The sequence below is a fragment of the Bradysia coprophila genome, unplaced genomic scaffold, assembly GCF_014529535.1.
Source record: "Bradysia coprophila strain Holo2 unplaced genomic scaffold, BU_Bcop_v1 contig_151, whole genome shotgun sequence".
Taxonomy (NCBI): Eukaryota; Metazoa; Arthropoda; class Insecta; order Diptera; family Sciaridae; genus Bradysia; species Bradysia coprophila.
Genome location: NW_023503423.1, coordinates 6,477,192 through 6,489,911, shown reverse-complemented (window position 1 = coordinate 6,489,911; position 12,720 = coordinate 6,477,192). Strand labels below are relative to the sequence as shown.

At 36.9% G+C, this 12,720-nt stretch overlaps 2 protein-coding genes across 2 annotated transcripts; one reads left to right on the top strand and one right to left on the bottom strand.

Annotated features, from left to right (window-relative positions):
* Positions 1-2,294: 2,294 nt before the first annotated feature.
* LOC119074625 (protein DDI1 homolog 2) lies at positions 2,295-5,775 on the bottom strand. The gene is made up of 6 exons (XM_037180892.1): positions 5,189-5,775; positions 4,912-5,124; positions 4,648-4,849; positions 4,460-4,582; positions 4,214-4,376; positions 2,295-2,740 (listed from the first exon to the last, which is right to left on the bottom strand). Exons 1-6 carry the CDS (start codon positions 5,439-5,441, stop codon positions 2,327-2,329), a joined length of 1,368 nt encoding a protein of 455 aa, XP_037036787.1. The 5' UTR covers positions 5,442-5,775; the 3' UTR covers positions 2,295-2,326.
* Positions 5,776-7,027: 1,252 nt separating this feature from the next.
* On the top strand, positions 7,028-12,174 carry LOC119074654 (CCR4-NOT transcription complex subunit 9). The gene is made up of 6 exons (XM_037180933.1): positions 7,028-7,500; positions 7,995-8,375; positions 8,456-8,650; positions 8,716-8,807; positions 8,871-9,060; positions 9,918-12,174. The coding sequence occupies exons 1-5, from the start codon at positions 7,444-7,446 to the stop codon at positions 9,049-9,051; spliced, it is 906 nt and encodes a 301-aa protein (XP_037036828.1). The 5' UTR covers positions 7,028-7,443; the 3' UTR covers positions 9,052-9,060; positions 9,918-12,174.
* Positions 12,175-12,720: the final 546 nt, after the last annotated feature.

Below are 12,720 nucleotides of genomic sequence, written 5' to 3'. Positions count from 1 at the left end.
TGTCAACACTCTACAAGTTGTTTATGAAAATCATTACGAAGAGGAACACTTACAAGTTCGACTTCTACCAACCTGTTGAACAAGCTGCTTTTAGATCTGGTTTCAGCACAAACGACATTTGCAGGTGATGAGAACACTTATTGAGAAGTGTCGTGAATACAACATCGTCATAGTCTTGCTATTCATAGACTTCGAAAAAGCTTTCGATTCAGTGGAAACATGGTCGATATTGGACGCATTAGACGAATGTAGAGTAGACTCAAGGTACTCCAACACAATTCGATATGTGTACAAAAATGCTACTTCATGTATAAAACTTCATAAGAGCACGAAGAAATTCAGAATTGGCCGAGGTGTAAGGCAGGGTGACACCATTTCACCGAAATTATTCACGGCGATTCTGCAGGGTTTTTTTTAGAAAGTTAAACTGGAGTAAAATAGGAATAAAGATAAATGGAGAGTACCTGAGCAATCTCCGATTCGCTGATGACATTGTACCGATAGCAGCGAATCTAGGTCAGGCTCAGCTTATGCTACAACAGTTAAGTGAAGAGGCAAGCAAAGTTGGCCTCAAGATGAACTTATCGAAAACAAAAGTCATGACCAACATCGGGGACGATAGAGAGATCAAAATTGGTGACACTGTCATTGAACGAGTCGACAGCTATGTATATCTAGGACATAAACTGAAGTTAGGTCTGGACAACCAAACTGCAGGAATAAGACTTAGGATTGGTCTTGCATGGGCAGCGTTCGGAAAACTCAGACTAATTTTCAAAAGTAAAATGAATAATAGTCTGAAACGCAAAGTTTTCGACACTTGTGTCCGTCCAGTGCTCACTTATGGAGCGGAAACGTTAACTTTAACGAAAGCATCCAAAGATAAATTGAGAGTGACACAAAGAGCCATGGAACGGAGTATGCTTGGAATAACACTCAGAGACAGAATGACGAATCAATGGATTCGACAACAGACCAGGGTCGTTGATGTCATGGAAAGAATAGCATCTCTGAAATGGAGCTGGGCGGGACATATTGCAAGAATGACAGACGAACGTTGGACCAAAAAGATCATGAGTTGGCGACCATATAAAAGACGAGCTATAGGTAGACCACCAGAGAGATGGACAAACGGAATTAAGAATATTGCAGGTACAAACTGGCAGCAAATGACAATGGATCGTACAAAATGGAAAGAAGTTGGAGAGGCCTACATCCAGCAGTGGATAGAAACAGGCTGAAAAAGAAGAAGAAGAAGAAGATAATTCAGTTGCCTAGTCAAATCAAGCGCTCCTGTCTGGTTTACTTTACTCTGCCGTGATAAAATTAACAAAAATAAAAGTTCTTCTAGAAAATCATCAGGATGCTCTCTGACGGTCATGGGACACTATGTAATTTTTGGATAGAAATCAAATTTTTTAAGGATGATTGACAAAGCGACATTCTCTGCCACTTTTTCGCTGAACAAGAATCTTTTGTTTTGATTTTGAAAAATTGTGAAACCAATGCACTGTCAGTGCGTTGGTGAAACAAATTGATGCGTTGTTTTGAGGATAAAAACGGTTACTCACGTACAGATGAAAAATCATTAAATCTTCGTATCGGTTAGTAGGTTTAACGCCAATATCTGCGTATACTTTCAGAACTACGCCAATGCCTTTCAAATTGAAGCTTCGAATTTAGACTTAGAGTGAGATTTTGTGGCATTTGGCAGAGAAATTGGTGAGAAGTCCTAGACCATGTACAGGCCACGACAGTTCATTAAATAATTGTTATACATACTCTGTGTTCCTGATGGAAAAATGGATAATTTTCAGGATTTGAGGATTTTCAGGAAATGACAAATGAAAGAAAATAAAACTAAAGAAAAGATGTATCGGCGATGTCCCGAACGGCGTTTCTTATTTTTGCATTTAATAATTATTATTGTGGTACAATTTGATATTAATTTGCCTCTATAATTAATGTCGTCGTCGGACGACAATACCTTTATTTCTATGCAAACTCAGGTGGGTATAATCTGTAATAAATGAAAAGAAACGAAATTTTTCAAAATTCATTCATCGTTTTTATTATTTGTCCACTGGAAAGTAATTTATAATTTTCAACTAAACTACAAACTGAAACAATAAGAAAAAATAAAATTGTTAATAACATTCAGTCTTGCATGTTCGTTTTTATTTAATGTGCTCCAGCACCCCATTTTACAAAGCAATAAAGAAAAATGAAATGAAAACCAAGTTTATGAAGTAGAGAAACAATCAAAGTATTGTATGAAGAAAAATCGATTCTGCTTTTGTTCGTCCATCACAAAATGACGAATCGCCTAAAATTTAAACGATTTCGCGAACAACGCTGCAATGGCTTGTGTTTTATTGCCATTAGCTGTTCTCAATTCAGTTAAAACTTTGTCTCGCTGAAAGCCCATCGTTACGATTTCCTTAACTAATTCTTCAGTGAAATTATCACTCGGCCGAATAGTTGCAGAATTTGTCGATGATGTACCTGGTGTGGTAGCTGTCGATGAGCTGCCAGATCCTTGTTCTCTTTTGCTCTTTTCGATGGCTTCCTTTATTTCGCGTTCTTCCAACTGCTTCGCCGTATCATTTATTTGCTTCGCTTCTTCTTCGGGACTACCGGTTAGGCGAGAGCATTCAGGCAGTTCGTTTTCAGGTAGAAACGGTGTTGTTGTGTTGGTGGTGCCAATATGTAAAACATTCGTTTGAAGGTCAATGTTGCACTGCAAAGTTTGGAATGGAAAGCTTTAATATAGAAGGAAGGAATGTTTGTCCAACGGACTCTTTTAACGGAGATATCGATCGAAATCGATGCAAGAAATACGAGTTTCAGGCAAACGATCATTGACGTTTCGGAATTTGCTCAGCACGATAGTTGAGACATCTAAGAGGACCATTCACTGGACAATGTTGTCTAGAAGGAAAATTTGACAATTTAAGAGAACTTCCGGTTGGTAAGCTTCCTTATTTCTCTGTTCGTGCAAAAAGTAACCCCATAGAGGGTGAAGACAAGTATGTTCCAAGTGAGCGATCCTTCTTTTTAAACGTGTGAGCGCTCATACATGTCGTACCGTTTAACTAATGCGAATGAATGAATGTGTACTACACACATTGAATGCCTCAAAAGCAAGGATTTGTGTCAGTAATTGGATAGCCACAAAACTTCGTGTTCTGCGACTTAATCATGTTACGGATATAAATTCAACGCCAAAGAGCATGTAACTGCGTGAATGTCTTCAGTAGTGTTCAAAGCAAAAGTTGCAAAAAATTCAAATTCAAAAGCCCCAAGACTATTTATCTGGAAACATCAGTGTTTTGACATAAATTTACTTCCGCTGTTTTTCAGCTGGTTCATACACACAAAACTGATCTTTACGTCTTTATACGAACGATTCTACTACAAACACATACATGCATGTATTTCCCCCCAGCTGAAAATAGGTTAAGCAAATTTATGTCGAAATTTCACTGACGTCACCTGTATGAAAATTGGCAAGGATTCACTTCACTTATATGATGCACTTATAAACTTCACTTCGACGTAAACTTTATGATTTAGTAGATTACCCATTCATTTTACGGGGAAGGCAGTGACGAATTTTTTAAAGAAATTATTTGAAAAATCCTTGAGAAATTTAGTAAATTTTCCTGAATTCAAGAAATTTTTGAGAAATATTTCAGAAACCGATTTCTTAAAATAGGTCCTGACACTGTCAGGTAATTCTTTTATGGAATGGAGAGCAAGTCATGGTTCATAACTCTCGAAGGTTACTCTCCCGCTCTCTCCCAAGCAACCATAATCTCGTCGACTCCTACTCCTTGAAGACTAGTGGCATATAACTACCGACCGCGACCTATTAAAAATTTGTTACACTCTCGGTGGTAACTATCAACAGGTCAGAACTCTCTAGTATTATGTTGCTATGAAAAGCAGTGTAATATAGTCAACCCAACACCTCCATTATTTCCATAAAGTAGCGATTCATAAAAGATTGAAGGAAAGAATGGAAACTGAAAAGGGCATGCAGAACCTGACCTAACAGCATTTGCTGTAAATATTGATCAACAATTGTTCGACAAATAAAAGATCTGAAACAGTAAGACATTTCCTTCGAATGTCCTAGTGTAAGCATTTATTCACGTGTTCAGGAAGAAATTTAGAAAATCTGAATAAACTACGTATGTATACCACGTACCTGATGTCGTTTCAACATATCCAGTCCCAACAGCATGTCCATCGGTTGCTCTTCCAACACCGAAAAACTTGTGGTCAAAAAATTATTTTCAATTTGAATCTGCACCATATGAATGCGACCAATGATACGTTGCACACCCACACCTTTGGCAATGCCAGCCCATCTATAAAACAAGCAATTTTTTCCGTTGGTAAAACGATTCAAAGGTGCGTTCCATTCAATTAAAAAATAATAAACAAATCGAACCTCGTATCTACCAGTCTCATAACGTTGCATCGTTCCGCACATCGAGCACTCATAATGGTTGTCTGTGCACCCGAATCAACGAATGCCTTCACCGGTGTACCATTAACGCGACAATTAATGTACCTGTGTTAATAGACATTTTTTAGTCGTTACGTCATTGCTCTCAAGACAGATGGTTATGTACTTACAGCATCACAACCGTTCCGAATGTTTCTGGATTGTATTCCATAGCGGCTTCCATATTAGCCTCAATATTTTTCTGCCGAATTTCTTCGGCAATTAATTTTTGAGCTTCATGATCGAACGGATCAGCCTGCATCATGCGCACCCGTTGCTGTTGTCTCTCCGTTCGTACAGCTATTTGTTCGCGGAGTACCTTCGCAAACGTATCTAAATGACAAAACGGTTACATCAGCATCAGTTAATCAATCTCCACGTTGTCAGCGTTATACCTAAATTTCCCGACAACAGTGCATCGGCAAGCCGAGGATTATTCTGTTTGAGCAGAGCCAGTTGATCAGGATTTTGATGAAACATGTCGCGTACCGTTGCCGGATCGTCTTCAGGTTGAACGGATATGGGCGGACGGATGGCACTGCCACTGCTACTGCCACTGCCCGCTGCAGCAGGTACTCTAATGGAACTGAAATCGATTCCACTCAAATCTGTGGATTGTACCGGTAAATCAATTTGTTTGCAATGATCCCGACGATTCAATCGATAACTTACTTGGCGCTCCCTGATTCGTTCGTGAACGAGCACCCATGTGTTGTAGCACAACAACGTCTCCGTCAACAATGCCATAGTCTTTCAGCGACTTTTTCTCGTCGCTCATCAACACACCGTTGAACGATATGACTATTTCGGCTGACGGGAAGCCTGATTCCACTTCGCAGAAGACTTTAAAGTTTTCCAATTCCAGGTCTTCCGACACATCCAATGTGAAAATGTAGTCGGTTAGTGTGCTTATTGTGACTTTCATGGTTGAAGTTTTTTTTTTTGTGAAGGAAGTTCGACGGGAAAGCGGACGAATGACTTGGCAAATATTTTCACACAAAAAAAAGATGAAGATCGGCTGTTCTTTTGTTGTTGTTGGTGGTGCACAAATTCTATTTTTATCACTACAATATTTAGCGTTAATACAAACGAAATTTTATTCTTTCTTTCTTCACCAGAAAATGCTGTACGTAGGATGGTGTATGTATACTATGTGTGCATTATGACAAAAGTGTTCAAGATAAGAAATAAACAAATTTGAGTTCACATCAACAGTGTAGAGAATGACGATTATGATGTTTGGCGGGGATCGTTCACGAATTAATCGATGAGTTTCGTTAAATATTTTCTTTCCCGCATTCAGTCAAAGAAGTTTAGCTTCTCCTTTTGCTCTTTGCTTCAAACCAAGGTTACCTTGCTTAAAACATAAACAATGAACACAGATCGCTAGGCCAAATGATGAACGATTATTCAAAATTAATTGTTTTAAGACAATTTTTGTGTTCAGTTCACGTTTTCAATTGAGGTTATGACAAAAAATTTCAGATGTTAACAATGACAACGTCAAAAATGTCAATGTCAAAACTGTCACTTCACAACAAAAAGTTTCGATGTTGTTTGACACTTAACGAAACTGGTGAAAGAATTGTAGTTGCTGAACGAGTTCTTTTAATCAAAAATCTGTCACGTCACTGACGGGATTGTAGTAGATTTTTTGTAGACATTCGAGAAATGGCGCAGATTTTCAAAATTTTGTTTGACGAAATGTGAATTATTCATCATTAGTGGTATAGCGAGTATTCAAAGCCTTGAAATTTTGGAAAAAAATCGAAAAAGTTGCTAACTTTGCGTTGATCTTTGAATTTTTTATTTGTAACTTAACCAGAGTTATACCACGAGCACTATAAACAATTGTGTTTGTATCTAAAAAGTAGCAATTCAACGAGAGATACCACGGCCGTTTCCAGACCGCACTGCTGCTAGTTACCTCTACTTTACACGTGAATAGAATTAAATCTTGCTTGAATGTTCTAATGTTCTGGTTTAGAGGTTGTATTTATATTCCGAATTCACATCAGCTACGCCAATGTACTTCAAGCAAAAGTGATCATAGAAAACGCGTTGAGGTTATTGCTCTGTGGATGCTATCGTTAGTTTTCGGCTTGTCAAAAATCAGTTTTACAGTACGATGGAACCAAGGCTGTAAACTTTACAGTTTTATATGTAGAATCATCAGAAGTGGTGTCTTCCCACGTATCTAACAAAATTGCGATCTGCGTGACCTCCCCAAAGTTTACAGACTTGATTTGGAACAAACCTATAGAGTCTACAGTATATGGTATAGGTATAATCAAATAATTAATGTTGACAAAATGTTCGCAAAACCGATGCTCTCGTTTCGGCTTGTCAAAAATCGTTTTTACAGTACAAAACAGACTTACAACTCCAACCCATCCTAACATTCGAACAATTTAATTTTTTTTTTTCAAAATCCTCTAAATCTTCGTAAACTTTTGGTTTTTCCTCACAGGTGGCGCTATGTTTGCTAATAAACGTTCGAACGAAAAATTTTCTCGAACTGTCGTAGTCGTAGTATACGCAAATTTTAAATGTCAAATTGACTGAACGAAAGAATTTTCATGAAGAAATTTGAGAAACGAGAAAAAGAAAAATTGAAGTGTATCTGCACATAGATTGATCCAATAATCAATTATTTAGTAAATTCAATCGATCAAATTAGTAACTTAAAGTAAACCAATTCAAATTGCGAACAAAATACGAGTTAAATCGTTACACAAATTGTATACGTGACCGATTGACGCCAATGCACAGTGTATATTTTCATGCAAAAGAATAAGTTTCTTTTTGTGGTAATTAAGCAAAAGAAAAATTGGTGTGCAGGAGTTGCATAAAAATATTAATTGAATAACAAATAGAACAAAGTGACTCAGCCTATTTCGAACAGTTAGTAACGTTGATTTCGCAATATGAGTACTCAAAGTCCAGCTAATTTGCAGCTGTCTTCGGGAGAATCAATGGATAGCGTGAGTTGAATTTTGTTTTTGTAATGTTTCTGTAATTGAATTCGGTAATTTCAAATGCGTAATTTCATTTTTTTTTCATTTTCATTTGGCAATGTTGTTGTTGTGGTTGTGCCAGTGCATTAATTAATTGCTGATTTACGTGGAGTAATTTTGAGTAGATTCTGTTTGCGCAATAATAATCACGTTCAAACACGTTTGATTTTCTCGGTAGTGGAGTATTTTGGACTGATTAAATGTCAAAGCTTTTGAATCGAGAGGATACACTACTATACGTCCAGTAGTGTGGCTCGATTTAGCTAACTTGTAGCTCGCACCATGTTTGTATGAAAAATCGTTTGTGTTTTACCGGAGACTTCTGCTAAATTTTAAATTTGATGAACACTTGTGTAAACAGTGCAACAACTTGAAGATGCAATTAATTCATTCCTGTTGCAAATTGATACAAAACACCGCGCTACCTACTGCAGTCTTTGAATTGTTTTTTCGATTTGCAGGTTTACCAGTGGATCAACGAACTATCACATCCAGATACACGTGAAACGGCTCTATTGGAACTGAGCAAGAAACGTGAAAGTGTGCCCGATTTGGCCCCAATGCTATGGCATTCGTTCGGAACCATCGGTGCACTGTTACAGGAAATCGTCAACATTTATCCCACCATCAGTCCAGCCACATTAACCGCCCCACAGTCAAATCGAGTTTGCAACGCTCTGGCCCTGTTACAATGCGTAGCATCACATCCGGAAACACGGACTGTGTTCCTGCAGGCTCAGATTCCGCTGTTCCTTTATCCGTTCCTCCACACAACATCGAAAACTCGTCCGTTTGAGTATCTTCGTCTAACGAGCTTAGGTGTTATTGGAGCACTAGTGAAGGTAGGTGGATTTGTTTTGTGACAGTGCAGTTGCTCAGCGAAACGTTTGCTCAACTGGTTTGCACATTAATTTCTCAACAGACTGACGAACAAGAAGTTATCACCTTTTTGTTGACCACCGAAATCATTCCGTTATGTTTACGAATTATGGAAGCCGGATCAGAGCTCAGCAAAACGGTGGCCACATTCATATTGCAGAAAATATTACTCGATGACAGTGGTCTGTCGTATATATGCCAAACGTACGACAGATTTTCTCATGTAGCTATAATACTGGTAAGGTCTACAAGGCCATTAAACATTCAGTAACGCTCCGATTGACCTAATTCTAACATTTTCAGGGTAAAATGGTCTTACAATTAGCCAAAGAACCGTCGGCCAGACTCTTAAAGCATGTTGTACGCTGCTATCTACGCTTATCGGATAATGTCAGGTAAGAGACAAAGTCAACATCTCATTTTGCCATCTGTTGACCTTTTTGATTGTTCTTCACCAGAGCTCGAGAAGCTTTACGACAATGTCTACCCGATCAATTGCGTGACGCAACGTTCGCTGTTTGTCTTCAAGAGGACAAATCAACGAAGCATTGGATGTCACTTCTATTAAAGAATCTGGAACCGGGCTCCGTGGCACCGCCAGATCCCAGACAAATGGGAATGTCACCGTTGCCGTCATAAGCCGGAAAGGTAAATGGTTTTTGATTTTATCAAATTGAATGCGTCAACTTCGCTGGTTGATCGTTACGGTTTAGAATTCAGAATTTTCCGTTGATGGGGCAATGTCTTCGTTCCGCGCCGATCGATAAAGCGATCATTTTGCAGAAATAATTTTTCTAAATTTTTAAACGTCCAATGCAGAGTCACAATGTCACCCATGAATTTTTACAAAGAAATCAGCGATAGTCTGTGATCTAAAGCAAGTTTACCACAGATTCGATGGGAAATTCTAACGAAAACATTACCAGATCCAAAGAGTCAGATTGACGGTTTAAAGTAATACTTCAGACTGAGTCGTTGAACTCCGTCGCTCCGCTACTGCTATTTTCGCTGGAGAGATTTCCTCTTATTAAAAAATAAAACTTTTTCGAGGGCCTTAAGAAGTATGCAAAGTTCAATCTCAAACATAAATTTGTTTGCCCCGACTCCTGGCGAATAGCTGTACCGATCAGAAATTTGATATTTTTACTGCGTTATCAGTGGACAATTATTACTGATTTTGTCACAGTTGGTAATGGGAAGAGTGTTCGCATTTCTTCCAACGATAATATCCATGATATGAGATGTTGTTAGACGTAGACGTTATTTGCAACCGGAGACCCGGGTGCAAATAGTGTCACTACTGAAGTGGATGCTATTTGTACCTCGTTAAGCAAAAATCATCGTTCAACGAAATACTACCAATTAATTGTCCTTGAAGTGTAAACTTTCGAAAAGTTATCGCGAAATAGAAATTGTGAGAACAACTGCCCGTGGAGTAAATACAGCGATATCACCTGCCACTCTCCACATAAAATCTTTAATCGAATTTTTCTTCAACATTTCAGGAATAGTGATGAACCTCCAAGGCCGTATCCTTTATCATTTTCTCTGTGCCGCCGATGCACTTACTTGAATTTAAGATATTTTTTTAATGAAACAATATTGTATTTAAGTGACATGTCAGCTTTGCTTAAGTTTTTTTTTCTCCTTCTTTTTACTTTACTAAGCCATTTGCTGTAGTTGTAGAGACAGAATGTAGCAAATAATAGTTAACCTGTTTGTATTGTTATACTAATCGCTTGGCACAAGCGTATAAAAACTGTTTAAATTTAATGGATAATGAAGATTTGTAATTTCACCGTAATTTCTTTAAATGATTCGACAGTGATAGCTCTTAAACTCTTTTACTACTTCATTCAAATGACCGAAAACCTTCCAGATGTTTATCGTTCTGCATTTCGTGGTACCTTTACCGTTTGTCATATTGTTCTTTATGTTTACTGATGGTCTGACTAGCTCACCAGCGTCTACTTGCTCCAACAAAAAGTCTGATATTTGAATTTCAATTCGAAAATCTTTGCCAAATTTTGACTTCCATGCATGCTTTGGTTGGTTTTTTATATGAGTATGGAACTGGCGTCACATAACTCCGCTACCGCTACGTTTGTGACTACTGAACACAAAAGTGGAATCGTGAGCGTGATGTAAGTGGATGATTTAGTATCAAAACTATTAATTCACTACTGCCGGTGCTACATTGACAAAGTCTACTTTGCATCTGAACTGTGAAATCACAAGTAAATTTCAATATCATAACACTCGAATGAGGATGTATGGCATGCCAGTCTCACAGTACCTTATTCAAAGTTTACAATTTTTCATACTACCTACTGGGTGTCACGTGTCAGTACTTTTCGCAAAAAGTTTGGAATATATCATCGAAATTATGATCGAACCTTTGTTTGACGTTCACCGGGGTCCTTTCAGTTTGTGTAGATAGCAATTTTTTTGACATTTTTTAAGAGAAATATTTTAGATTCGAGAGAAACAAAAACATGCACCAACAAAATGACGTAACTAAATACTGTCGATTGACAAAAATTGTTATGCGTATGATTTAAGTATAACTTAACGATTCGCTGAAAAATGGTAGCCTTATGATTGTAGCTACAAATTTATTCCTAAATTTGAAAAATTTTACATTTTAAATCGACAAAAATCTTAGATAAAATTCGTTAAAAAAAATGTGGAAAAATATTTCGGTTCAGTTCGGTTTATTTAAAAAAAATTATTTTGAATTGCAATAACTGTCAATTTTTATATCGAAATTTGCTTCAGCTGTCTTACTAGCTAGTGCACTTGTGCATAACGGTTTTATCACTACTTCGGACATGTGTATGACTATTATAAAAACGTATAAGCCTGTTTGTATGAGTCAGCTGGTAATAAAGCTGATCCATAGGCAATGGGCTTTGTACATCTTGTACTACACCTTGTAAGATTTTGAAATGAGAAAAATACTTGTTCTACGACTGTTGTTTTCAGTAGAAGGACCCTATCGAGGGTAGTCGTAGAGTATATCTCAGCTTTCGCACTCCGTAACAACTCCAAATTGGTATCAAAAGGAAGGTGTTGGATACCAATATAGAATGCGATTGAAAAATAAAATTGTTGTTGTTCCTGACAAAAGGGAAAATTGGAAAATTTGTGTTGTCAGGCACGACCGATTTTTTTTTTTAACCAAAAGTAAAGATAACTATCAATAACGAAAGTCGTACAACAGTGTCCATTGGTGACCGGGATCCAGGGTCTTGATGCAAATTTCGACTTAAATTCGATTGACCGTCACTGTATCCTACTTTTTCCATTTTAAATCAATTGTTTGGATTAGAAATAACGAAATTGTTGAATTGGCATTATATTATGTACAGGAGATACCGTAAAATTTAAAACGACAAATAATGAAATTCAATCAAATTATTGACTTTATCAAATTGATATATTTTTTGTACAAAATTGACGAAAGAAGTTATAAAAAATCCTTAGACAAAAATGATATATATAAAGGAAATGGGCGACACCCCTCTTAATATGTGGTAATTTTTTATAAAAATTATTTATAATTAAGAAATTGACAAATTCTACAAAACAAAAAACTGAAAAAAAAATTAGTTGGACAAATGCTAAGTGTAATGTTAAAAATTTCTATATCAACACAAAGATAAATGGGAATAAATTTAATTCCCGGTAAATGCACCCGTCAATATAAGCAAAAATGTAGATTCATTAAAAAAAATAAAATAGAAATCATCAAGAAGAAAAAATTAAAACTAAAAATTGATATTAAAAATGTGAACTAAAAGATGTTAAAATTCAGCTGTAAATTATCTGTAATAACTGTACATTTGGTTAAATACTAGACTATATACCAGTTTATTAATTGTAGGATATCGTAAAGGAGAAAATAAAAATTTTAAGAGAAAATAATTAATGAAAACTCTCCGTTTTATTTTAACTACAATTGTTAAAAGTTTCCTATGTGCAGAATGAGCACCAGCTGAATATCACCAGCTGGATCTACTAACACACACTTATTGTATGCTAAACAATCAAAACACATTCTGAACAATGTGTTTACTTCATTCATATGTGTTATGTGCGCGCATAGATGACGTTAACGTAGAAATTCACTGTGTGTAGGTTGTCTTTGAATTGTTTACAATGCAAAGTGTTTTTGCTTCACACCAGCTGGTGCTCATTCTGCACATTGGAAACTTTTAGCAATTCTATAAGAAGTGCGTAAAATATTGTTTACTCGCTTCACCCCTTCGTAAACTAGTATTTCTTCACGTTGAAACTCGTTTTCGG

Coding starts and splice junctions, on each gene's coding strand:
- LOC119074625 (XM_037180892.1), bottom strand. CDS start 5,441: ATGAAAGTCACAATAAGCACACTAACCGACTACATTTTCACATTGGAT. Junction 5,125..5,188: donor AACGAATCAGGGAGCGCCAA/GTAAGTTATCGA, acceptor TACAATCCACAG/ATTTGAGTGGAATCGATTTC. Junction 4,850..4,911: donor ACTGTTGTCGGGAAATTTAG/GTATAACGCTGA, acceptor TTTGTCATTTAG/ATACGTTTGCGAAGGTACTC.
- LOC119074654 (XM_037180933.1), top strand. CDS start 7,444: ATGAGTACTCAAAGTCCAGCTAATTTGCAGCTGTCTTCGGGAGAATCA. Junction 7,501..7,994: donor CGGGAGAATCAATGGATAGC/GTGAGTTGAATT, acceptor TTCGATTTGCAG/GTTTACCAGTGGATCAACGA. Junction 8,376..8,455: donor TTATTGGAGCACTAGTGAAG/GTAGGTGGATTT, acceptor ATTTCTCAACAG/ACTGACGAACAAGAAGTTAT.